Source organism: Zootoca vivipara, chromosome 1 (genome assembly GCF_963506605.1).
Source record: "Zootoca vivipara chromosome 1, rZooViv1.1, whole genome shotgun sequence".
Classification (NCBI taxonomy): Eukaryota; Metazoa; Chordata; class Lepidosauria; order Squamata; family Lacertidae; genus Zootoca; species Zootoca vivipara.
This window is the reverse complement of record NC_083276.1, coordinates 112182945-112210317: the sequence shown is the minus strand read 5'-3', so window position 1 is coordinate 112210317 and position 27373 is coordinate 112182945. Positions and strand designations below refer to the sequence as shown.

At 46.2% G+C, this 27373-nt stretch overlaps 1 protein-coding gene across 2 annotated transcripts in view; it reads left to right on the top strand.

The window, feature by feature from the left end:
- The window catches only part of DNAJC10 (DnaJ heat shock protein family (Hsp40) member C10), a 35537-nt gene extending 8388 nt beyond the window's left edge, over window positions 1–27149 (top strand). For both annotated transcript variants that reach the window (XM_035133601.2, XM_060280449.1), the window contains exons 5-23: window positions 54–136; window positions 1396–1527; window positions 2632–2725; window positions 3029–3106; window positions 4581–4624; window positions 4905–5042; window positions 7300–7389; window positions 8770–8883; window positions 9472–9586; window positions 10707–10834; window positions 15179–15295; window positions 17091–17192; window positions 18214–18369; window positions 18596–18729; window positions 20266–20319; window positions 20726–20873; window positions 22282–22401; window positions 22640–22753; window positions 24050–27149. In XM_035133601.2, coding sequence (XP_034989492.2) covers window positions 54–136; window positions 1396–1527; window positions 2632–2725; window positions 3029–3106; window positions 4581–4624; window positions 4905–5042; window positions 7300–7389; window positions 8770–8883; window positions 9472–9586; window positions 10707–10834; window positions 15179–15295; window positions 17091–17192; window positions 18214–18369; window positions 18596–18729; window positions 20266–20319; window positions 20726–20873; window positions 22282–22401; window positions 22640–22753; window positions 24050–24061 — 1973 coding nt within the window. In that variant the 3' untranslated portion in view covers window positions 24062–27149. The remainder of the gene's footprint in view (window positions 1–53; window positions 137–1395; window positions 1528–2631; window positions 2726–3028; window positions 3107–4580; window positions 4625–4904; window positions 5043–7299; window positions 7390–8769; window positions 8884–9471; window positions 9587–10706; window positions 10835–15178; window positions 15296–17090; window positions 17193–18213; window positions 18370–18595; window positions 18730–20265; window positions 20320–20725; window positions 20874–22281; window positions 22402–22639; window positions 22754–24049) is intronic.
- Window positions 27150–27373: the final 224 nt, after the last annotated feature.

Here is a 27373-nt window from a genome sequence, read left to right as displayed (position 1 = left end):
CTAATAAAAACTATTGAGCAGAATTTTGACCCTTTTAAATGTTGTTGTTCTAGATGCTGCTGTTACCTCAGGAGAACTGTGGTTTATCAATTTCTATTCCCCCCGATGCTCCCATTGCCATGATTTAGCACCGACGGTAGGTATAGGTCAGCCCATGCAAGCTGCTTTTGAATGCATTCCCTGGATTCCTTGGGCAGAGACCTTGGTGGGGAAAGGGGAAGACGCTTACCACGGCATGAGAGTTGAAGGGTATGAGAGAGCTGCATTGTTTTCTTGCCATTGACCTATCTGTGGCTCTATCACTAATCGTTGCATCCTGGTCTCCCATTCTGTGCAAGCATAGCCACATCTTCACACTTTGGCAAGACTACAGGACTACAGGATGCGGGTGGCGCTGTGGTCTAAACCACAGAGCCTAGGGCTTGCCGATCAGAAGGTCGGCGGTTTGAATCTCCGCGATGGGGTGAGCTGCCGTTGCTCGATCCCTGCTCCTGCCAACCTAGCAGCTCGAAAGCACGTCAAAGTGCAAGTAGATAAATAGGGACCGCTCCGGCAGGAAGGTAAACGGCGTTTCCTTGCACTGCTCTGGTTCTCCAGAAGTGGCTTAGTCATGCTGGCCACATGACCTGGAAGCTGTACGCTGGCTTACTTTGGCCAATAAAGCGAGATGAGCGCCGCAACCCCAGAGGTGGTCACGACTGGACCTAACGGTCAGGGGTCCCTTTACCTTTACAGGACATTGGCATCCACATTGGCCATCCTTAGGGTCATCAGAACCTGCCTTTTACTCAACAGAACCATGGGTCTGTCTATCTTAGTATTGTCTACATTGACCTGGAGATGTTGGGGGTTGAGTCTGGGACCTTCTGCATGCAAAGCAGATGTTCTACCACTGAGCTACAGCCCTTTTCAAGGAGTAGAACCAGAGATTCCCCACTGACATGGAAAACATGAGGGCGGAAAGAATGAGATTCTGCAGGGCTAATCAGAATGGTGGGCAAGATGGCATTGCCCTTCAACCAGCGTCTGGGCATGAGCGTGAGTTTTTAACTACAGTGGTAACTCTACTTACGAATGTTTCTACTTACGAATGGAGCTCCGTCCGCCATCTTGGATGCGGTTTAGATAGGATTTTTTCTACTTACGAATTTTTTCTCCCAATGCATTCCTATGGGATTCGACTTACAAAATTTTTTTTACTTACAAATGTGTGTTTGGAATGCATTAAATTCGTAAGTAGAGGTACCACTGTATTGCGATAGAATTATATGCATCCTGGTAAATAAGCATTTTAAACTTCTCTTGGGAGCATTTCAAAAACGAATCACATTTTTTGGTAGAAAAAAATAACCTGGGCTCTCGCTTTCTTCCCCCGTCCCCCAAATCAACTTGAAGTGGAGAGAATTTGCTAAAGAAATGGATGGATTAATACGTATTGGAGCCGTCAACTGTGGCGATAACAGAATGCTTTGCCGGAATAAAGGAATCAATAGCTACCCAAGCCTGTATGTGTTTAAAACTGGAATGGTAAGTAAGCAAATATTTGTACTCCTCCAGCACCCCTCCTGGGCAGGTAAAGGAGTCCCAGTCCATTGAGGATTGTTATTATTATTCTTTTTGAGAACCCCAGCTTATTTCAGATTTAGGGACAGCCACCCATGAGGCAAAACATAGTAAGTTCTAATAGGACGACCCTAGAAAGCAGCATTGCCCAGAGAAAACGTTAGCACCAAAAACCTGGACAGCAATGGCTCTAGGGCAGTATGCTTTCTGAATCTGTCAGGGGCCTGCTTACAGGGAGCCTCCTCCCCTCTTGCTGACCAGCACTTCGCCCAGTGAGAGCAGCAGCAGTGGGTCAGGTGAGGGGAATCAAGAAGTGAGCGGCACGGAGGTGTCAGGGCTCAGCGATGTTGGAGAGCCCCTGCGCCGCCAGGACCAAGAGGTGGAGGGGAACAGGCAGCCCCTTCTGGCACCCAAATTAAGGCGCGCCGCCAAACGTAAGGTCGGGAGGAGGCGTTTCGGGGTGCCCAAACTCTTATGCTGGTCCTGTAGCCGGAAACGTCTACTCCCGGATTCTGCGAGTGACTGAGAGGTCATGTTCTTTGCCATCTTTGCTCTGGAAATACTGTGCACAATAAAACTCTTAAAGACAGAGCAGACTCGGACATTGTTACTCAAGAGTAGCTGCAACAGCACCCTTACAGAATCCTTTTAATAATTATGCTGGGGGGGGGGTTGCAGGGGGGGTGCAGGGATGCTCTGTAGATATTACATACATTTTTACCCCTAAGAGCTAAGGTTAGATTCCCAGATTTTCAAAGTATATTACAGGCACCCCCAAACTTCCGCCTTCCAGATGTTTTGGACTACAATTCCCATCTTCCCCGGCCACTGGTCCTGTTAGCTAGCGATCATGAGTTGTAGGCCAAAACATCTGGAGGGCCGCAGTTTGGGGATGCCTGGTATAATATGAAGGATGTTGGGACTCGGATGGATAGATGGATGGATGGATGGATGGATGGATGGATGGATGGATGGATGGATGGATGCATGATGTAATTCATTGTGTTAAGTATTGGCTAATACATGCATTGCATTATTGGTTTAAAATGAGATGTGTTTCTCTTGCAGAACCCAGTGAAATATTTTGGAGACAGGTCCAAGGAGAGCTTAATGAGTTTTGCCATGCAGTTTGTCACAAGCACAGTGACAGAATTATGGGCAGGTAAGCTGCTGCTTTAATGTCAAATTATTTTTAATTTTGCGCATATTTCAAACCCTGCAATGCCAATAGTGGGCAACAGATAAGCTAACCTAAAGCTCTCTCAATCAAATCTTAAGAAAAGTGTAGAAAGGATCATATTACCGGTACTCTCAATGTCATGCAACAAGTAGTTTATGCTAAGTAAAGTTTTTGAATGAATGAAAACAGGTGCATATCCCCTAAATGGCTGAGGCAACCCAGCCAGATGGGCGGGGTATAAAAAATTAAATTAAAATGTGGAATTATTTGTTTTCTGTTTTTCAGGAAATTTTGTCAGTGCTGTTGAAACTGCATTTGCTTCTGGCGTTGGCTGGTTAATAACTTTTTGTGCTGAGCAAGGAGGTGAATATATACATGTGTACCTTTTTCAGCTATTAATATCTAAATTTATGCTTGGTTGCTAGCCTGCTGTGCCCCATTTCCTATTGAGATTGTTAAAACACATCCTCTTTTCTCTGTGCTAGTTGATAGAGCTTATCTTTCAGAAGCATAGATATGTTCCTGGCTGCCTCTGAAGGTTCCCTCAGTCTCATCTGGACCTGCCCTACCATTAGGCAGACTCGAGCAAGCAGCAGGTGTTGCAAGGCAGGGGTAGCAACAAAGGGTTGGGGAGGGAGGTGTCTATGCCTTACAGCTCACCTATCTTGCTGCCCTCAGGCACCATGCAGGATGCTGCCCCTTTGTCAGGATCGAAGTGAGAGTCATCTGTCAGTCGGGTTGGCTGGTGTAATTAGGGAGCCGCCATCTTGTCATTTGCCTCAGGCAGCAAAATGTATTCAACAGGCTCTGACGTTTGTTTTTTAAGCAAATGCATGTGCCATTTTTCAGACCTCCAATGCAAAATTCTACTCTGCCCCTCTCTGCAGATGTGAAGGGGAAATGAAACTCTCCCCTAACAGGCAGAGGTGTGTGTGTGTTGATCTCTTAAGAAGTAAAGTTCCATGTTCCTCATTTCAAGAGAGAGACAGAGGAAGCGACATACAGTGGTACCTCGGGTTAAGAACTTAATTCGTTCCGGAGGTCCGTTCTTAACCTGAAACTGTTCTTAACCTGAAGCACCACTTTAGCTAATGGGGCCTCCTGCTGCCGCCGCGCAGCTGGAGCACGATTTCTGTTCTCATCCTGAAGCAAAGTTCTTAACCTGAGGTACTATTTCTGGCCTAGCGGAGTCTGTAACCTGAAGCGTTTGTAACCTGAAGCATTTGTAACCTGAAGCGTCTGTAACCCGAGGTACCACTGTACAGATACTCTCCAGATTTTTCTGGGTTAGATCCAAACATTGCCCTCTGCAAACGGAAGATCTTTTTTTTTTCATCTACAGGTGGCTTTTGATTCTCCCTGTTGGAAAAGGAGGCAGCTTTTTCCAATTCTCTCACAGCCCTCAGTCCCCAAACTTCCCAGTGCAGATTTTTGGAGAGCAGGGAGGGGAGGATCGGCAAAACTCTCTGGTTGGGGGGGGGGGTGGATTCTGCACCTAAGGCAGCTTGTCTGTGACTGCATGTGCCAAATTTAACCTCTTTATAGAATCACAGAATTGTAGAGCTGGAAGGGACCACAAGGGTCATCTAGTCCAGCCCCTTGCAATGCAGGAACCTGTTCCCCAACATGGGGCTCAAACCCACAACCTTGAGATGAAGAGTCTCTACTGACTGAGGTATCCCAGCTTTGCCCTTTAGTAAAAAAAGTCTTTGGAAGCACCAGAATTGTTGTTTTTTTAACCAAAAGCCTCTATTTGTTTGCGCATAGATGCATATACATAGATAAACATGAACCTGACGAAAAGCTCGTTTCTCAGACATCTATTGTTATTTTCTAGATTGTCTGACTTCCCGAACACGCCTCAAACTGGCTGGCATGTTGGTAAGTGGCATTAGATTTCATGACTCCTGAAACGGCGCACGTGAATCGGGCGAAGTTCAATGCTGACGAGTTTCATTGACTTCCGGTGGAGAGGCACACCTCTTCCATCAAACGTTGAAAGTGTTTAACACTGGGACATGCCCATTTTTTATTTTTAAATTAGGGTGGGATTCACAAAACAGAAAAATGCAAAGCGTGAACTGAATGGGGTGCCTGTGCAAAGAAAGCTAACCTGCCTCCTTCTATCTGATCTCATGTTGTCTTGCTTGTCTTGCTACAGGACGGCCTTGTTAATGTAGGCTGGATGGACTGTGCCACCCAGGGTGAGCTTTGTGATAATTTGGATATCTCAACTAGCAGTACCGCATTCTTTCCACCCGGAGCCACTTTAACTAATAAAGAGAGAGGAGGTGTTTTGGTATGAGTCGCTTTACGATTGGTTTGCATATCCGTGCGGTGAGGTGGCGGCGGTGGTGAAGGGAAAAGTGCCTCTCCCCCCTCCCCCCAAAAAAAGAAGAAGTTGATTTATATTTTAATTCCTCATATGTTGCTGGCCCCCAGAAGAGAAATTGAATTATGTGTCTTAGAAAACATCCACGCTTTATCTGTTATCTCTAAATCAGGCATCCCCAAACTGCGGCCCTCCAGATGTTCTGGCCTACAACTCCCATGATCCCTAGCTAACAGGATCAGTGGTTGGGGAAGATGGGAATTGCAGTCCAAAACATCTGGAGGGCCGAAGTTTGGGGGTGCCTGCTCTAAATGCTTGATTGTACTTTCTCTGCGTTCTCTTATCACTGAAACATTTTGATGCTGTCCTGAAAGCACCAGAATTCACCGTATGTACCTGCATGCTTGCACGTTTACACTTAATATAGACAGCTGCTGATACTGGACGAGGCAGTTTGTTCATTTATTTCCTTAATTTATGTGCCACCTTCTTCCTTCGTGGAACCCAAGCTGGTTCCCAGGAGGCCACCCATCCAGGCATTGACTAGACCCAGACCTGCTTGGTTTCAGCAAAGTGATGGCCTTGTGTGTCTTCAGACCGTCCCCGTGATCCATAGCTATCTGCCATATAGAGCACCAGCTAAGGTTACTGCTGTTGCCTCCTCAGCTGAAGATGTATTGGTGTCTCTTGTTATAAGGCAAGACTCTTTTCCTTGCTCTGGGGGGGGGGGTGTGTGATCTTGATCGGTACAAGAAAACGGGCTTCTTCTCATGCTTATAGTTTTATTTAAAACGAACCTAAAAAAAGGAAGAGCATGATCTAAGCAGAGGGTCACACTGATTTCAACAAGGAACGCAAACCAATTCTGAAATCAAATCGGAACCAGTCAGAATTAAGCGCTGACTGGGTCGTGCCCCAAACCAACAACCACCTGGTTCCTTGCCTACTTCAGAGCTGTGTATCGCTGCAAGTTGTTTCCTTCCTAACGGGGAAATAATATTACATGATGTGCTAATAGGCATGCTTTGTTAAATATTCCAAACATCCCAAAGAAAACTGAGGAAGCGGTATATTTAAGGGTTAGGTCGGTGCGAACTCCATCATAAATTAATTGCTGCTTCGAGGGTAGACCTGTTACAAACACTAGACATAGTTTCTGCAGTGGTACATTTTCAGGACTATCGGTAGGGCGCTTTTGGGTTGAAGATGCTTGGAGGCTCATAGCCGTAGAGTTCTGCCTTTGGGTTCAAAGTTGGCCAACTGCAGGCTGTGACACAAGACTGCTCCGGGTCACCCAAATGAGCTCTGAATAAGCAAGAAGGCTCTGAATAACCCAAGTTAACTCGTAAGGCGAAAAAGACACCTTCCTCTTCTAGGAGCCAGCAACAGGCATCTTCCAGGGGAGAACTTGAGCGGTGCTGGTTGCTCTGCCTGTCTAGCAGCTGCTTGCCCCTTCCATCCATACGGAAACCGTTTGAAGGTGCAGATGAGGAGGAACATGTAGCTGGCAGCCGTTCTGCTGTTTCTAGACTTTCCTCCTACCCGGGGTCATTCCAGGCAGTGCACGAGATGCTTTGAGGGATAGGAGAGTGACGGAAATAGACTGGGCTAGATGAGGATATAATCCTCCTGCTCCTTCTCTGTGCACTCCTTCCGTCTTTTTAAGCCGTCCTCCAAAGCCATTCACGGTAGCGCAGAGATAAGCTTCTGGAATTCTGTTATTTATTTCATTTATTGATCACTTCCCTGTGAAGCACCCCGAAGTGATGTACAATATAACGGCATATATGAAGCCGTTTATATACAGCTAAAACAACTGCATAGATAAAACATTCCTTTGAAAAAACAATCAGAAATAGAGAAACAGTTTGCAACAAACAGTGCCTACGTGAATGAAATCAGTTCAAATCTCCCAGATCCAATTGGGGGAAAGATTTCAGAAGGCTTGTGGAAAGAGGAATCTCTTTCGCAGGCACCAAAAAGATGACAGCAAAGACGCTTGTTTGACGTGCGGTGGGAGGGAGTTCCAAAGGGTAGGTGCCACTACACTAAAGGCCTGATTCTAACATCATGCAAAACAGAGCTCCTGATAGGATGGTTTCTGCAGGATTCCCTCTCCTGCAGAATGCGCTGGTCTGTTGGGTATGTAGGGGATAAAGCAGTGTATTATAAATATAACACAAGAAAGGATAAAACTCACATGGCGATTTCCCTTTCCCTCTAGTTCCTGAACACTTTGGACACAAGAGAGATATATTTGGAAGTCCTGAAGCACCTTCCAGATTTTCAAATGATCTCAGCATCTTCATTACAGGTAAAGAGTGTTCTCATCTTGACTGCATTTGGGTGTCATGCTGAACCTTAGTTCAGAACAGTAGGAAGGAAACCATAGTCCTCCAAATATGACAGCAGAGACTGGTAACTCACAACTCCTGCCTCCCGCATTGTTTTTGCTGCATTAGCAGCACCAAGGTGACCTCTCCAGGGAACAAGCCTGGGCAGTGGGTATGGAGGTGCTGGGCTGTCCAGATTACAAGACACACACACCGGCCTCACTGGTGTGGTCCAAAGGAAAGCAGGGCAATACGTTTGGCACCAGCAGGAGCTACCAGAAGGAAGTGTGCAAGGTGCCATCCAAACATATTAGGGACTCCACTCCAGATTTGTGTAGTGTTTACTTCTCAGCCCTTTCTTCTGCCAAAGATGTCCAACAAGGCACAGTGTTTGTTTGTTTGTTTGTTTGTTTGTTGTTGTTGTTTTTGTGTGTGTGTATACACATATATATTATATTTTAGGGACCCAGGTGGCGCTGTGGGTTAAACCACTGAGCCTAGGGCTTGCTGATCAGAAGGTCAGCGGTTCGAATCCCTGTGACGGGGTGAGCTCCCGTTGCTTGGTCCCAGCTCCTGCCAACCTAGCAGTTCGAAAGCACATCACAATGCAAGTAGATAAATAGGAACCGCTACAGCGGGAAGGTAAACGGCGTTTCCATGTGCTGCTCTGGTTTGCCAGAAGCGGCTTTGTCATGCTGGCCACATGACCTGGAAGCTATACGCCGGCTCCCTCGGCCAATAATGCGAGATGAGCGCGCAACTCCAGAGTCGGTCACGACTGGACCTAATGGTCAGGGGTCCCTTTACCTATATTATATTTTAGTTTCTGATTTCACCACAATCTTGCCATGATTATTTTCTGGGATATAACAGGGAGCTCTACAGCAAAACATCAATGTTGTTTTACGCCATCCCAAGTACAATTGTATCTCAGAAGTTGAATGCCTTGCGAGATGAACGTTTTGGCTCCCAAACGCTGCAAACCTGGAAGCGATTGTCCCAGGTTTGCAAATGTTCTTTGGAACCCAAACATCTGTCGTGGTTTCCGCGGCTTCCAGTTGTCTGCAGGAGCTTCCAGCAGCCAATCGGAAGCCACGCCTTGGTTCCTGAACGTTTTGGAAGTCTGTTCGACTTCTGGAACAGATTCCATTCAACTTCCGAGGTACGGCTGTATTCTGAAGTTCAGCAATTTGAACTGGGGCAAAATCAAAGAATCTATTTGATCCCCCTCTCTTTTCTTGCTTGATTTTGATTAGAATCTGCAGTTCTATAGAGCTGTGAGCCAGCCAGTTTCTTATTCTTCTAACAGATGGATGGATTTGTCTTTACCTCTTAATTTCTTTTTCTCCTCCCTTTTTAAGGATCACGTTGCTCATCACCGGTGGCTGATCTTCTTTCAGTTTGGTGAGACTGGCAAGTCAGATGGCCATGACCTTAAAAAACTAAGCTACCTCCTTAAAGCAGAAAATATTCAGGTGAGATAAGGAGAACCTGTGAAATGGATGGACATGGGTGGGGTGGAGCTGGGGACTTGTCTCAAAAGAATATGATCAGGCTCAATATCTTCCCCCCAACCTGCAGAGCTACTTAGTCTCCTTTCACTTGAGACCTCATCCTTCTGGCTAGGCTATTGTTGGGACACTTGTGGCATTACAGATGTTGGAATACAGATGTTGGAATACAACAGTGCTGGCTGGTGCTGATGGGAGTCTGGAGTTCAGCAACCTCTAGAGCAGGCATCCCCAAACTGCGGCCCTCCAGATGTTTTAGCCTATAACTCCCATGTTCCCTAGCTAACAGGACCAGTGGTCAGGGATGATGGGAATTGTAGTCCAAAACATCTGGAGGGCCGAAGTTTGGGGCTGCCTGCTCTAGAGGGCCCCAAGTATCACATCACTGACCTAACCCACGTTGCTATATTTTTGTTTCGATGGGGGGGGGAATAGACGGGTTTAATAGCGTTCATGAAACCCTTAAATGCAATGTGAGAAGTGTGCATTTGTGATATTTAATGGATAAATTATCCTAGGGTCGTAACCAACAAACGGCTTTTCATTTCACAGGTTGGCAAGTTTGACTGCCTTTCTGCCCCAAACGTTTGTAATGATTTGTACGTTTACCAGCCGTGTGTCGTAGTCTTTAAAGGAAGGGGAATAAACGACTATGAAATTCACCACGGTAAGTGACTCTTGCGTAGAAAAGTTACAGGTTGTAACAATCCCCATGTAATGTCTGCCCCTTAGATACACTTTTAGCCTGAAGGATTCTTGCTCACACAGTGGAACCTCCGTTCCCGAATGCCTCCATTATTGTATGGTTCGGCTCCTGAAAGCCAAAAACCCAGAAGTAAATGCTTCCGTTTTCTAACGTTTTTCGGAACCCAAACGTGTGACGCAGCTTCTGCTGAGTGCAAGAAGCTCTTGCAACCAATGGGAAGCCGCGCCTCAGTTTTCGAACATTTCAGAAGGTGAACGGGCTTCCAGAACGGATTTCGTTCGCGAACCGAGGTACCACTGTACAACTCTATCAGTTTCTAACAAATTACCTTGCTTTGCCCTGTGCTATGCTGTTGGGAGTTTTGCTCTTTCATTTTTCCAGAGCCAGAATTTTGCTTGGGGTTTTTGGCCAGTTATTTTTATTGGTTTTCCATAGTTCAAAACAAAACAAAAACAAATTATGACCAAATTGATACAAATTAATACAAATGTTATATAAATTTTAAAGCTGACTTCCCGCCCCCAAAGTTTCCTCTATTTTCCTCCCTCCTTTGATGCTAGAATTTTGATACTTGCTAGCTTCACGCTTTTAACATTGCTTTATGACTAGCAGTCTGTTTTTATACACTGCTTGGGTGTTCTTTAAATGCAGAGTGGCTTATGAATTTGTAAAGAAATAAATCCCCCTTTGCCTTTCACAGAGAGCACCGATTTCTTTTCTGATCATCCTATGAATTTCTGAAGTATGAGTGATTAATATCAGACATGGCTGACTGCCACTTAAACATACCAAGCCTCATTTGGGAGGGGAAAGATCTTGTAAAACTCGGTCAGCCCTTTGGGTTGAATCCCAGCAAAGTCATCCTTGGACTAGACCTGCTGAAATCCATGGTGAATTCAATGGGTCTAAGTCCAAGTATGACTTAGTTGGATGCAACAACCCTATTGCCTGTTAAACTGGACTGAAAAATAAATATGTACATTTTTTGGTCCTTCCCTCCCCTTATTTTCCATCCTACTTTACTGAGCAAATAATAGGGAGCTAATCCTCACGGACGCTTTGTTTTCTTTTTCTTTTGAAGGAAAGAAGATTCTGTACGACATAGTGGCTTTCGCCAAGGAAAGCGTGAATTCCCATGTCGTCACTCTTGGGCCTCAGAATTTTCCTGGCAAAGAGAAGGAACCATGGCTTGTCGACTTCTTTGCACCTGTAACTATTGCAGCACCTCATTCTCCCATAGAGATGTAGGCCGTGTTGCATCCAAAGCTATTTGGCTGTGAATGGAACAAAAGGACTTCACCTTCCTTCCTTCCTTCCTTCCTTCCTTCTTTCCTTGCCTTGCAATCTCCAGTGCACCTTCAGAATTTGTTCCAAAGGGTTGAGGGATGTTCTGGAGCAGATTTGGGGTGAGAATGGGCTGAGGCGAGAGAGGTGGAGAAGGTGAAGTCCTGTTGCATGAGTGGAAGTCCATCCTCACAATTTAGTGGTTCCTCCCACTGTGCTATTATAACCGTGAAAGTATTTTAAAAGCTGCTGCTTCTTTGGTGATCATTCGTAGCCGAGTAAGATTGTCTTCCATGAACATGGTCTTAACAGTGAGTCCGTAAGTGACTGTGGAGGCCAATTCTGGATCCACACATCCTTCCACAAAGGGGACATAGTTTTCCAGGCAGGAGTTGATCACAGTGAGGGTTTGCCAAACATGCCTTCATCTTAGTGCATTTCTCCTTTTCGTCCTGAGTTTGAGCATCTTTAAAGTCCATGACGCCTTTGGTAGAAGAAGAAGAAGAGTTTGGATTTGATATCCCGCTTTATCACTACCCTAAGGAGTCTCAAAGCGGCTAACATCCTATCCCTTCCCCCCCCCACACACACACACAACAAACACTCTGTGAGGTGAGTGGGGCTGAGAGACTTCAGAGAAGTAGCCCAAGGTCACCCAGCAGCTGCATGTGGAGGAGCGGAGACGCGAACCCGGTTCCCCAGATTACGAGTCTACCGCTCTTAACCACTACACCACACTGGCTCTCTCTTTGGTAAAGGCTGTTCTCCAATTGGAGTGCTTGTAGCCAGTCTTTCCCAGTTGCCTGTGTTTATACTACATTGGGAATAGAATAGTTGCTTTGGTAGATGATAATCAGGCAAGGCATCCGGACAACATGACCAGTCCAATTCTAGGCTGGCATGTAGAAATGTTTCATTCCACAGTATTTTGCAAGAGCAGTGTTTCCTGCTTACCTGGTAAGCAGAGGGCACTTAGAATTGGAGGAGGAAGGGATACAATAGAAGACATAACCAACCATAGAATCATAGAATTTTAGAGTTGGAAGGGATCCTGAGGATCATCTAGTCTAAAAAACCCCCACCTGTATTGCAGGACTCTCAACTAAAGCATCACTGATGAATGGCCATCCAACGCCTGCTTAAAAATATCCAAGGAAGGAGAGTCCACAACAGACAGTGGAGTCTGTTCCACTGCTGGAACAGCTCTTGGCATCAGAAAATTCTTCCTAATCTTTAGTTGGAATCTCCTTTCTTGTAACTTGAAGCAATTGATTTGGCTCCTCCAGTCCGGACGAGAGAAAACAAGCTTGCTCCCTCTTCCATATGACAGCCCTTTAGATATTTGAAGATGGCTATCATCAGCACCCTGCCGCAAGACCATGTGTCCTGTATCTAAGGCAGGCATCCCCAAACTTCGGCCCTCCAGATGTTTTGGACTACAATTCCCATCATCCCTGACCACTGGTCCTGTTAGCTAGGGATCGTGGGAGTTGTAGGCCGAAACATCTGGAGGGCCGCAGTTTGGGGATGCCTAATCTAAGGCATCCCCGAGAGCTACCTGTTCCATCTCTTTAGAAAAACTCAATGGAAAGAGCTCACAACCTCCGGGAATTTCTGAACTGCTCATGTAATTAGGAAGGTTACGTTGGCATTTACCCTACATCTGTCTGTAGCCTAAGCTTCATCATAGTTTAGTCAGAAAATGGTTTTTTGTTGGTTTGTTATGGGGAGAAGATAATATATAGCTCTCCTACCAGGGTTGTGGGGAGAATCTTGGAAGGGCAGGAACCACCCAGCCCACCAATCTGCTGGGCTCACACCAGCAAGGCAGAAAGTGGGCTGTTGGTGTTTCTCTGTGGGGTTTTCATCTTCTTTTGTGGGCTGATGTGTTTCCGACCCAAATTTTTTCCTCCTATTTGTCCCAGTAGGAAGGGAAATTGCTATGTCATCTCTGGGTTGGTATACTTCCCTTCACCCCTCTTTTTGGATTCAGCCCCTAGCACACACCCCTTTTGACAATACCACTGCCAGATCACCAGCTGAGTGGCAGCTGAGGGATTGGAGGTTTCTGCCCTTGCAGTGAGGGAAATTAAAAAGGGCAAACCCCTTTTGGTGCCTCTCTGCTTCCTTCTCTGGGGATGAAGAGGGAGATTCCAGGACACCTTCTGGGAGCCATAGGAAATTATTATTATTACCAGTGTATTTCAGCCCGTTCAATAACGGGCGCTAGAACATCCTGGGGTTTGGAGAAGCGCTTGCGCAGCGCTTCTCCGAACCCTGGGACCTGTCCTCGCTGTCGGCGGCAGGGGGACAGGAACGGAGGAGGAGAAAGCGCTGCTTTCTCCTCCTCCGTTCCTCTCTCCCAGCCGCCGACAGCAAGGAGACATCCTGGGGTTTGGAGAAGCGCTTGCGCAGCGCTTCTCCGAACCCTGGGACCTGTCCTTACTGTCGGCGGCAGGGGGACAGGAACGGAGGAGGAGAAAGCGCTGCTTTCTCCTCCTCCGTTCCTCTCTCCCAGCCGCCGACAGCAAGGAGACATCCTGGGGTTCGGAGAAGCGCTTGTGCAGCGCTTCTCCGAACCCTGGGACCTGTCCTTGCTGTCGGCAGCAGGGGGACAGGAACGGAGGAGGAGAAAGCGCTGCTTTCTCCTCCTCCGTTCCTCTCTCCCAGCCGCCGACAGCAAGGAGACATCCTGGGGTTTGGAGAAGCGCTTGCGCAGCGCTTCTCCGAACCCTGGGACCTGTCCTTACTGTCGGCGGCAGGGGGACAGGAACGGAGGAAGAGAAAGCGCTGCTTTCTCCTCCTCCGTTCCTCTCTCCCAGCCGCCGACAGCAAGGAGACATCCTGGGGTTCGGAGAAGCGCTTGTGCAGCGCTTCTCCGAACCCTGGGACCTGTCCTTACTGTCGGCGGCAGGAGGACAGGAATGAAGAAGGAGAAAGCGCTGCTTTCTTCTCCGTTCCTCTCCCGCAGCCGCCGACAGCAAGGAGACATCCCAGGGTTCGGAGAAGCGCTTGCGCAGCGCTTCTCCGAACCCTGGGACCTGTCCTTGTTGTCGCCGGCAGGACAGGAACGAAGGAGGAGAAAGCGCTGCTTTCTCCTCCTTCCTTCCTCTCCCGCAGCCGCCGACAGGAAGGACGCGGGACACAAACCCCTACTTCGTCGCCGCTGCTTCGTGGCCTCCTGCCGCTCCTCTCACGGGCCAGGGAGGGTTGTGAGGAGGAGGTCGCCGCCGGCCTCCACCCTCGCTTCCCTGACGTTCTGGCCAGGAGCGGCGGTTGGAGGAGGCGGGGGGGGAGAGAGTGCGCGCGTGCAGTCTCTGCTGTCCAATCCCTGTGTCGCTGGGGCACATGCGCAGTGACCCAGGGACACACGGGACAGCTTGGACGCAGGGACAACTTGCAAATTATTATATAGGATTATTTATTTATTTATTTATTTATTTATTTATACCCCGCCCATCTGGCTGGGTTTCCCCAGCCACTCTGGGCGGCTTCCAACAGAAAATGAAATAAAACAATCTATTAAACATTAAAAAGCCTCCCTAAACAGGGCTGCCTTCAGATGTCTTCTAAAAATCTGGTAGCTGTTTTTCTCTTTGACATCTGAGAGGAGGGCGAGCGCCACCACCGAGAAAGCCCTATGCCTGGTTCCCCGCAACTTGGCTTCTCGCAACGAGGGAACCGCCAGAAGGATCCGCCTGGACCTCAGTGTCCGAGCAGAACGATGGGGGTGGAGACGCTCCTTCAGGTATACTGGACCGAGGCCATTTAGGGTTTTAAAGGTCAGCACTAACACTTTGAACTGTACTCGGAAACGTACTGGGAGCCAATGTAGATCTTTCAAGACCAGTGTTATGTGGTCTCGGTGGCTGCTCCCAGTCACCAGTCTAGCTGCCGCATTCTGGATTAATTGTAGTTTCCGGGTCACCTTCAAAGGTAGCCCCACATAGAGCGCATTGCAGTAGTCCAAGTGAGAGATAACTAGAGCATGCACCACTCTGGCGACATAGTCCGCGGGCAGGTAGGGTCTCAGCCTGCGTACCAGATGGAGCTGGTAGACAGCTGCCCTGGACACAGAATTGACCTGCGCCTCCATGGACAGCTGTGAGTCCAGAATGACTCCCAGGCTGCGCACCTGGTCCTTCAGGGGCACAGTTACCCCATTCAGGACCAGGGAGTCCTCCACACCTGCCCGCCTCCTGTCCCCCACAAACAGAACTAATTTATACTTGGTGGTTGTAGTTGTTTTTCCTCTCTCTCTCTCTTCAGTGGTGCCCCCCTTGCCGAGCTTTGCTGCCGGAACTGAGGAAAGCATCAAAGCAACTCTACGGTCAACTGAAAGTTGGGACACTAGACTGTACAGTTCATGAAGGGATTTGCAACATGGTAAACTGCAAGTATAAATACTTTCCCCACATAAACGTAGCTTCGTTCCAGTTGTGAAAAGTGATATCCCAATTGTTTTGCAGTCAAAGTGATGGAAATTAATTGGACCGCAAGTCATACCAAATCCCCGCTGTGTGTGCTGGCTCATGGCACCTATAAATCACGTTAACTTTCTTTGTAAGCCGTTCGCTGCTGCCCCTTTAACTCCTGCATACTTTTCAGCTCTCACAGACATGAAACTCCATGAACTTGGGAGTCTTGCAAATAAAAGTTCATAGAATAGGAAGCAGACATGGAATTTGAGCTGACTTAGAAGACTGGCTTCTGAATGTTTAAAGAGACACAAAAAAGAGCTGGATTTTCAGGCACCATTGTATGGAAAGCCTACCACAAACCTGACTTGTTTTTAAAGTAAAGGCCTGAGTTTTGAGATCTAAAAAGCTGAGGGGATTCCTTCCTTGCATCATATTATATTTCACCTCTTTATATCTATATTAAAAAAAAATGAGTGCAAGGCACTTTAGAAGAATTAAAAACCATAGGGTGCTATCCAACTAAGTTCTGTTCAGATTAGAATAATTGAAATTAATGGGCCTAAAATTAGTCCTGCCCGTAAATTTCCACGGACCTACTCTGAGTATGACTAACATTAGATACAGCCCATTATCACTGTATTACGGGAAACAGAAATCTGTACAACTTTTAACTTAAAAACACTAGCCAGCATCCCTCTCATTGTTATGCTGCACAAACCTTCTCTATACCACACAGGTTTGTGGTTGTTGGTTTTTTTTGCAATTATTGGGGTAACGGGGATTTCCTTTAAAGGGCAGATCCACACAATACATTTAAAGCGCATTGAACACACATGGCTTCCATCAAAGGATCCCGAGAACTGTAGTTTGTTAAGGGTGCTGGGTGCTGGAGCTATGGTTCTCAAGATTCTTTCCAGCCGGCAGGAAGTTATGTGCCTGAAATAATAATAATAATAATAATAATGATAATAATAATAATAATTTATTTATACCCCGCCCTCCCCAGTCAAAACCAGGCTCAGGGCGGCTAACACCAATAAAATTACAATAAGACATGAAAGAAAAGAAAACAATTGATTAAAATACAGATTAAAATACAATACTAAAATTTAAAATGCAGCCTCTTTTTAAGTAGTCCATAAATCAAAACCACGAGGGAGGAAAACACAGGGGTCAGACTGAATCCAACCCAAAGGCCAGGCAGAACAGCTCTGTCTTGCAGGCCCTGCGGAAAGATGGCAAATTCCACAGGGCCTTGGTCTCCTGTGAAAGAGCGTTCCACCAAGTCGGGGCCAGTACTGAAAAGGCCCTGGCCCTAGGCGAGACCAATCTAACCACCTTGTGGCTCAGAATCTCCAGAATGTTGTTATTTGTGGACCTTAAGGTCCTCCGCGGGGCATACCAAGAGAGGCGGTCCCGTAGGTATGAGGGTCCTAAGCCGCATAGGGCTTTCAAAACCAGCACCTTAAACCTGATCCTGTACTCCACCGGGAGCCAATGCAGCTGGTAAAGCACTGGATGAATGTGATCCCGCGGCAAGGACCCCGTGAGGAGCCTCGCTGTGGCATTCTGCACCCGCTGGAGTTTCTGGGTCAGCTTCAAGGGCAGCCCTCGGATGTGGCTATGGATCTGCCCTCAGGTTTCAGCCCTGAGAACTTCACCTGCCCAAATACTAAATGAAAAGGCAGAAATCAGTTGAGGCTTAAAGGGGGATCTCTCCCTGTGATTTCTGAAGATGTTTTCATCTTGATCTTTCACAGCACAACATTAGAGCTTACCCAACAACGGTGGTATTCAACCAGTCTCACACTCACGAATACGAGGGGCATCACTCTTCTGAGCAGATTCTGGAGTTTATTGAGGTAATTTTTGAATTTTGTGAACGTTCTGTTGCGCCACGAAAAGTTGCTGTTTGGTCTTTGAGTTCCTGAATGGAAGTTTGAAGGAAACCTACCATACTAACCATAGCGGATAGCTCGATGAAGGTTTCGACCCTGTGTGTGGCAGCTGTGAAAAAGCCAAATTCCGTGCTAGGGAACACCAGGAAAGGAATTGGAAAGAAAACAACCAATGTAAAAGGGCCGTTATAAAAATCCATGGTGCGACCACATTTAGAATACCGTGTACAGTTCTGGGCACCTCACTTCAGAAAGGATAGTGTAGAGTTGAAAAAGGTTCATTGCAGAAGCTGGGTCATGTAGCCGCAGTTGACTTGTTCATATCCCATGATTTTGTAAGCCATTCTCAGTATCTGATTTGTTTTCCCATTGCTTGCCTTCAGCCAGGGGTGGGTAACCTTTTTCCCCTGTCCACAAGCTTTTTTTGGGGGGGGGGGTTACATTCCAGTGATGGGCAGGGTCAAAAAGTAGTTGGAGCTGAAGCCAAAAGTGGAGTTCTTCATCAGCAGGTCACACGCTGGGTTTCAACAATATAAAATTCTCAACTCAGTTAAAACAGATGGCAGTTACAGAAATACAGTGGTACCTCTACTTACGAATTTAATGCGTTCCGAACGCACTAAAGTCAAAAACGCACTGTAAGTCGAAAAAAATTGTAAGTCGAATCCCATAGGAATGCATTGGGAGAAGAAATTCGTAAGTCGAAGCAACCCTATCTAAAAATTCGTAAGCAGAAAAAATCCTATCTAAACTGCATCCAAGATGGCGGATGGAGCTCCGTTCGTAAGTAGAAACATTCGTAAGTAGAGTTATTCGTAAATAGAGGTACCACTGTACGGCAATCTCGTGTGTGTGTGTGTGTGTGTGTGTGTGTGTGTGTGTGTGTGTGTGTGTTAGTGCTATAAACAAATTGCATATGACTTGAGCTGTTCCTCCTATAAATTCTGAGAGCACTAAGTGAGCCTTCCTCTTCTCTGTGCTATAGGATCTCATGAACCCGTCAGTAGTTTCTCTCACACCCGAGACCTTCAGTGAGTTGGTGAAGAAAAAGAAGGCTAACGAAATCTGGATGGTTGATTTCTATGCTCCGTGGTGTGGTCCTTGCCAAGCCTTAATGCCCGAATGGAAGAGGATGGCCAGGGTAAAACCAAGCAATCACTTCTTTTCAGTGCCCAGTGTCAATCATGCTCACCTGATTACTAAACGCTTAGTTCCTTGTTCGTTTTCATTTTGCGATACTGAGACACACGTACCCCTAGCATGCATACCCAATGATCAGTACAGGATTTTTATTTTTACTCTGGAGGGGTCTTTTATTGCACTAAGTTTTTTTCCATTTTAATTGAATCATTGCTTCTCTATTTCAGTTGCTGAATGGGCTGGTTTCAGTCGGTAGCGTGGACTGCCAAAAATATTTCTCCCTTTGTCATCAAGAAAGCATTCAAGGTTATCCTGAAATAAGACTTTTCCCGCAAAAATCAGCTTCATCTTATCAGTACTAGTGAGTAATGCCAAGTGCTTGGATTTCTTCTTAAATTCTTATTGAAAACCATGCCTGTTATGTGACGTACTAGAGCTATGGATCTGATAATCAGACTAGACTAAATCAGGAGTTCCCTCTGTACCAAAATCTGACAACTGAATATCACCCCCCCCTTTTTTTAACATTTAAACTATCAGAAAGTACAAGTTATAACCTGGGGGGTGTGTTTTTTATTATCATAAGGTATTCTTTACTTATTTATTTAAAATTGACTTTTTACTCACCTGATTTTACACTTTTTTATTCATAGCTAGAATTGTTAAATTTCCAATTACTTTTAATAATTTACCATTACATTTTACCTGAGAACGTTATTGATACAAATATCAGATGCCTTCCAAAAGCGTGGATGAATTAATATTGTCTTGCGTTCCAATAAGCAACAGAAGTATTGCCACCCTTTCTAGCTTGCCTGATGCTAAGGATACTTGTTCATCTGACCATTGAAGCAATATCCCAAATTTATATAACCCATTTTTTAACGTAGATGTTTCCGAGTATTTCCAGTTCTGCGCTATAATCATATAGGCTGCAGTTAAAAGATGGGTAACCATTTCTTGATCTCCTGGGACAATTGCGTCTTCAGTTTACCCAAATAATATATGTTTTTAGGAGTAGTTCTACCCACCCCTTATTAACCGTTCTTCTCTATACAGTCATACCTTGGAAGTCGAACAGAATCCGTTCTGGAAGTCCATCCGACTGCCAAAACATTCAGAAACCAAGTGCAGCTTCTGATTGGCTGCAGGAAGCTCCTGCAGCCAATCGGAAGCCACAGAAGGCCAGTCGGACATTCGGGTTCCAAAGAACGTTCGCAAACCGCAGCAATCACTTCCGGGTTTGCGGCGTTCGGGAGCCAAAACGTCTGAGTACCAAGGCTTTCAGGATCCAAGGTACGACTGTATAGTGAATGGGCTCATTTGATAATTGATATCCTATCATCTTTATCTCTTCTAATATTGGTGTGTTTGGGGTGTTTTAAAGCTTTTCGTTTTGGTTACAGCATGTCATTTCCTGCCAACGGAATTATTCCTGTGGAGGAAAGCATGCGTGAAATCTCACGCCAGATTTGAAATGGAATTCATTGTTGTGCTATGGCATATGTTCCGCCTGAGCAAGCATTTCACCTTGCCAGATAGAAGAATCTCCCCTCCTCCTCCTCCTCCTCCTCCTCCTCCTCCTCCTCCTCATCTGCCTATGCGCTGTCCTGGGGGTTCCCCTGACCCCGAGTCTATTGGGGGGGGGCGTGTTATGTGTGGTGGGAAACGGCATCGTGCAAGTGGAAGTCCTTGCTCAGGGCTTCCGCTGGCAGCGCCCATGAGATGAATCCTGCCCCGTGTGGCTATTTTCAGGGAAAAATCTTTCAGCTGAAATAGAGAATACAGTGCCCAGCTAAATATCAATACCCAATGAACAGAAAGTGCACTACAGAAGTGTTGCCTCTTTCTGCCCATTTTGCTTTGTCTTTTGCTTTTATACTTCTGTTTTTAACAGTAGCTACAACGGCTGGAACAGAGATGCACATTCGCTGAGAAGATGGGCGCTAGGGTGAGTGTCTGCCTCAAAATTTTATTCACAGTATAATTTTTGCGGGGGGGGGGGCTCACATAGAATAATCAATGTCGGGGGCTGTAGGGCCATGCAGGTGAGCTCCACCTTCCCCACCCCCACCATCTATGCTGTTGCACTGACTGCCTCACGTTCGGACTGTGTTGACGGCTATATGCATGAAGCCCCCCCCCCCCCCGAAATGCTCTTCAGACCTTTGCAATCCTATATTTGGACGTGAGGGGAGAAACTATTCAATAGGCCTCCTCCACTCAGGTGTTGATGATAACAGTGAATAGAAGGCACAAACAGGACCTTTCCTGGTGACAGGCCACTAGTTCTGGGAAGAATTGTTTGTGTGACTCTGAAATCCCAACTTCTGTCTTTTCTTTTTCCCTTTCCAAAGGTATTTACCTCGGGTGTCTCTGGATCTGACACCTCAGAGCTTCACCGACAAAGTTCTGAACGGGAAAGAGCATTGGGTCGTCGACTTTTATGCTCCCTGGTGCGGCCCTTGCCAAAATTTTGCTCCGGAATTTGAGATCCTAGCTAAGGTAAATGGCCTGATCTTCCTGGAATGGCAAGTCGCTGTCGGTTCAGTGCTCTCCTTTTCCTCCTGAGCTATTTTAGATGCATTGCAGCGAGGGTGGCCCCTGCACACAATGCCTGGGGTTGCCATATTCCCCCAAGTGAAAATCTGGGCAAAGTTGCTGAGCTTTTTTCTTCCTCTTGGGTTATTATTAGTATTTTCTGAACGATTCGCCGAAAATCTGCCCAGACGCAAAAATGGCTGCCTGATTCCTGGACGTATCTGGGAAAACTCGGATGCATGGCAGCCCTACACATGCCCAGTGAGGCCTTCTGTGGCACCTGAAGGGTTTTCTCCCTCCACTGAAATTAAGGCTTGAGAGGGCCATTCTACTATAATAATAATAATAATTTATTATTTATACCCCGCCCATCTGGCTGGGTTTCCCCAGCCACTCTGGGCGGCTTCCAACCGAATATTAAAAACAATACAGCATCAAACATTAAAAACTTCCCTAAACAGGGCCGTCTTCAGTTGTCTTCTAAAAGTAAAATAGTTACTTATTGCCTTGACATCTGCTGGGAGGGTGTTCCACAGGGCGGGTGCCACTACCGAGAAGGCCCTCTGTCTGGTTCCCTGTAACCTCACTTCTCGCAATGAGGGAACCACCAGAAGGCCCTCGGTGCTGGATCTCAGTGTCCGGGCTGAACGGTGGGGGTGGAGACGCTCCTTCAGGTATACAGGACCGAGGGCGTTTAGGGCTTTAAAGGTCAGTACCAACACTTTGAATTGTGCTCGGAAACGTACTGGGAGCCAGTGTAGATCTCTCAGGACCGGTGTTATGTGGTCCCAGCAGCCACTCCCAGTCACTAGTCTAGCTGCCGCATTCTGGATTAATTGCAGTTTCCGGGTCACCTTCAAAGGTAAAGGGACCCCTGACCATTAGGTCCAGTCGTGACCGACTCTGGGGTTGCGCGCTCATCTCACATTATTGGCCGAGGGAGCCGGCATATAGCTTCCAGGTCATGTGGCCAGCATGACAAAGCCACTTCTGGCAAACCAGAGCAGCACATGGAAACGCCGTTTACCTTCCCGCTATAGCGGTTCCTATTTATCTACTTGCATTTTTATTTGCTTTCGAACCCCACGTAAAGCTGTAACCCATATAAAAGAAGTTGTGTGTGCTTGGTTTCCAACTCTATGATTCTATGATTCTTTGGTGCCCGGGACAATGTCTCCAGTTTGCGCATGGGTTCATATGGGCCCCAAAACCTTGACAGCCCCTGCCTTGTGGATTTGACATCCACTTTCTCAGAGTATCTCACTATGAAACTAGTTGCCAATCATGGAAGTAGATGTGGGTGCCCCCCCCCCATTTATTTTTTTAGCAATGAGTTTTAACTCCTGTCTCCTCTTTCTCCTCAATTTTTAAGGCTGTTAAAGGGAAAGTGAAAGCTGGGAAAGTTGACTGCCAGGCTTACGCCCAGACCTGTCAATCTGCTGGCATCAGAGCCTATCCAACAGTGAAGTTCTATCCTTACCAAGGAGCAAAGGTAAAAGCACAGAAATCTCCATCATGTCAACTATGATGCGGAAAGGGGTGCAGTTCTGTCGTGGAGCACATGCTATGCTCGCAAGAAGGGGTGTATTTTGGGAGTCATTTTGGACTCACAGCTGTCCATTGAGGTGCAGGTCAATTTTGTGTCCAGGGCGACTGTCTACCAGCTCGATCTGGTACGCCAGCTGAGACCTTACCTTACCTCTGTGTTTGTTTGTTTGTTTGTTTTTAAGAAAAATGCATTTGGGGAGCACATAGACAGCCATGATGCAAAAGCCATAGCCGAACTCCTGATGGAGAAAGTAGAAGATATTAAGAAAAAGAGGGGGAAATCTTCCAGAAACAAGGTGAGTTTCCTTTTTCCCCCACGGTTGAATTTGACACAGATATTTTAGCATATTTCTCCTCTGGCTATTTGTGTTCATGGTTTGCACCCAATGGTGCAGTGTTTCCCAACCAGTGTGCCTCCAGATGTTTTGGGACTACAACTCCCATCATTCCTGACCACTGGTCTTGCTAGCTAGGGATGATGGGAGTTGTAGTCCCAAAACATCTGGAGGCACACTGGTTGAGAAACACTGCAATGGTGGATTTGTTGCGATTGCTTCACCTACCCACTGTGTCACCTCCCCAAAAGATGATCCTGAGAATTGGAGAGACCTTCTGGAACAGTATGTGGGATATGGGACGAATGGGGCCATAGGTGGGGAGGGGGAATCAGTGACTGTCAGGTGCCGCTGTCTTATCGGAGTGGAAACATAAAACTACTGTAGGAGACAGCCATCTGAAATTAGGTGTGCAACAGCAATACCATCTCTACTCTTGCATTTGAGTTTGACGAGATAGAAGCATTTCAAATACAGTGGTACCTTGGTTGTCAAACATAATCCGTTCCGGGTGTCCGTTTGACCCCGGAACAGTTCGCAAACCAAAGTGTGGCTTCTGATTGGCTGCAGGAGCTTCCTGCACTCAATCGGAAGCTGCGTCAGACGTTCAGCTTCCAAAAAACATTCGCTAACCAGAACACTCCCTTCCACATTTGCGGGCTTCAGGAGCCACAACGTCCGAGTACCAAGGCGTTCAACAAACAAGGTACGACTGTACTTCTAAGGATCCTCAGCAATTGACAAGAGATGTTTTGATGCTGAATGACTACATGCTGTGGCAAGCAAATAGCTAAATTGCAACGTCGGTCTACCGCAGGGTATTTGGTAGCTGACCTCCTCCCTTCCGTGCTTGGTGGTACTGTATCACTCCCCAACATCTTGAGGAAAGGTGGAATCCAAAGGAGGAGAGAAAATTTGGAGATACCCGTACTTTATGGCTGTACAACGTTAAGACCTTCTTCGAGAAAATATAGGTCCCTATATATGAAATATCTTGCTTATCTGGCACTGCATGGCAGTGGCGGCAAATTATTCTAATATTCCCAAGGCAATCCTTTATGACAGCCTCTCCCAATTCTGTTAGGCTATGACTCTCAGCCTGCACAGCTGGTGGTCAGGAATGATAGGAATTGCAGTCCAAAACTCCTGGGTTGGCGAAACCTGCTTCACGCAAACATGAAAGGAACATTTCTCCGTAGTTTACTGCGTCATTTTAATTTCTTTTCCTCCCTCTCTTTGTCCCTTTCCAACAATCAGGATGAACTCTGAGCCGTGGAATGAATTCAAACTGAAGCAGCGGCAATGGAAGTATTAGATCATGCTTCCTCGAAGAGGAAAAAGGAGAACATCAGGCTTCGTGGACACAGCTTTCATCTCCTCAAATGCTACAAGAATGTTACGAAGCATCCCAAGTGCTCATTTGTAACAGGGGAGGAGACGCTTGTTCCATGAGTGATATGCTCACTGAGAGCTTTTCTTTTCCTGGACTTGAGACTTGATCAGTAGCGGAGGAACTGTAGCTTCCCCCCCCCTACCCCTTCTCCCATTCAATCCTCCCAACCTTTGTCTACAAAACAGTCTTTTCTTGTGCTGAAAAGGAACACTATTAATTTCCACTTGCGGTACTGCAGGTATATAGACTACTCAGCAGCACAGAAAGACTAAAACAGCTGTCTCTCTTTTTCCTTCCCCGGGGGAAGGAAAATTGTGGTCTGAACAACTATCTTACCTCTGGTTATTGTAGTTAGTGAGCTTTGTCCAGAATTCAGTGGGTGTTAACATAGGAGTTGGAAGAAGTTCAGTCTTCTTAGCCCACCTACATTCTAGAATGTTCCGCATTACATCCCGGTTTCTAAGCCGCTTTTGAAGAGCGCTCAAATGGTTGTGAGCAAGCACGATGGCTTCAGTGCTTGGCAGTCAAAGGGTGGAAGGGACCTTGTCTGTGTTGCCTCCCCACTTGCGGTCCGCCAGTTGCGAGTGCTAAGCCGCCATGCTCAGGTTTTGACACTGGAAACATCCCTGCAAGTGCTCAGAAGAGCGATGCGCTGCTGTTTGTCTTTCGTGATGTACAGGCAACTGTAACCAGAAGGTGGCAGTGCGTACACAAGATTGCTTGCTATGGACTGCAGCAGCTGAGAGCCGACACAAGCAAGACTTTCTTCAATGGCCACCTTAGTGAGCTAGGAGAGCTGAAAATCATGCCAACATATGTCACACCTGGCAACCAATGCCCTTTGGTTTCGGATAGTACATGGGCAGACGAGTCTAAAAAGCTGAAGACACAAATTTTCATGGCCCTCTCGCAGCTATGGCGGCTTATTTATGAGAAGTGACGTACCGTACTTTTCCGTGTTTAAGACTATGGTTTTTTTAATTAAAAAATCATGTTCAGAATTAGGGGTCGTCTTATACATGGGTAGTACATTATGGGGCTGTGGGATTGGTTGCTGCCATGAGTTCGAGATTCTTATTGGTGGCTGCTGCAACGGCTGTTGTTGATTGGCTGTTGCTGTGGCAATTGGGCGGGTGATTTGATGCTTTTTTCGAAAAAAAGCTCAACAACTCTGTGTCCCCCCCCAAAAAAGCTCAACAACTGTTGGCAATCCCCCCCCAATAAATCTCAACAATTTTGGGGAATTCCCCCTCCCCATTTTCTTAATTTTGAGTCCCCCAAAATAGGGGACGTGTTATGCACCGGGGCGTGTTATACACGGAAAAGTACGGTATTTAGCTTTAACTCTGCAAGTGTGCACTTGATTCTGACCAAACTAAACCTCCTGATGTATATTCTGCTCTAATAGGCTTAGTTTGGACAGAATCAAGTCGACACTCCCAGAGTTGACGCTCAATACTTTACTCCTGGTAAATGAGCCCCCCACCCCCAAGCTCTTCTACCTAAGCTGATTTCAGTCGGACTCGCTTCCGGGTAAACATGATTATAAAATGCAGGTGAAGCTTCTCCCACATCCAAGCAGATAAGATGCTGAGTTGCACCGTCGTGATTTTCCGCAGAATTGAAAGTACAGTTTATTTATTTACTTTTTAGTTTGTGTCACAGGAAATATTGTTTGATTTTAAAGCGGGGCACTTGAGTCACTGTTGGAGGCATAAACGTGAAAAGAAACCGCTGGATGAAGTCAGTGAGCCCGGCTAGTTTAGCATCCTGTTCTCAAAGCGGCCAATCAGATTATGCTCCTGCGGTTTCTAGCAACCGGCTTCATCTGTTTGGATACTAGCCTGCTCCCAGCCCTTTAAACAGAGTTGTAAAACGTAACTACTGGCTTTCTTCTTCTTCTTTTTTCTATTTTCAGTATTCCAAGTGCCTTCTGAACCTTGATCTGCTCAGTAATGAAAGTGCCAAAGCAAATTAAAGACTTGATGCACTTATCATGGCAGAGATTTTCACAGTCCATTTGACGACTGCGCCTGTGAAAAGTTTGCGCCATGAAAAATGTGCTAGTCTTCTAAGTTTTCTCACTAGATTGTCCATGTGAGGGGGGTGGACTTAATAATTAACAAATACATTGGAATTGATCCAGAATTACCTTTCTGTTTGCGGAAAGGATGGAGAGCCATGCAGTTCCAGGGGATTGCCAACCAAGGATGGGCTAGGGCGAGAGACAGCAGATTCTGGAAAAAAAATATCGCTCTTTTCTCCTCTAAATGGTGCACTTACCGTATGAGCAGACCTTCGCTCCTATTTCATTGATTTCAGTGGGTCTACTCCCGAGTATGACTTCATTATATATCATCTCTAGAAGCCAACCTAATGTAACACCCACCCACCAACCAACCAATGTTGGCGCTTGCCAAAGTCTTAAATTGTTTTTCTGTATTAGTATCTGTACTGTACTGCCCCCAATTTTTATTTGAAAATCCCATGCTGGGAATTTTGAATAATAACCCTCCTCTCGCTAAAGACTGGGCATCTAGAATATTGTTTGGGTTTTTTTTAAAAAAAAAGGTAGATATACTTTGCAACCACCCACTTTTATGAGTGACTACAGTTTTTTCCTGTGTATTTATGTAAGAATTATTCTGCACCTGTGGAGAACAGGTTTTATTTTTCAGCAGAGAGACACTTCCACAAACCACGATTATTTGGTGAAGCCTGCATGTTCAAGTGCCCAGAGTAATTAGCTCAGCTATGAATACATTTCTGTTACTGAATCACCAGCTGTTTCCCCCCCCCCTAAAGGTAAGAACATAATTTAGTAACACAGGGAGTTACTAAACCTTCTGGTTCTTCCCGTTAGCAGATGCAAGAACACTGGAGTGGATAGGATCAGAACACAGTATTCCTTTTGAAAATATTGCAGCTGTAGATGCTGCTGTGTCAGTTTCAACTGCAGTCTAATTACCTCTTAAACTTTTATACTACAGTAATAAATGGTTTCATCCAGTACATCGTCCTCCTCTTCAGCTTTCATGTTGTGGTTCTGGGTTCAAGACCTTTAAATTCCGTTTTCTGAAGCTCTAAACAAACAAGCAACTAGCATCCCAAAAAAGCAAACTAATGTTAAATGATGTCTACATTAGATTCCCATTCAATACAGTCATACCTCTGTTTAAGTACGCTTC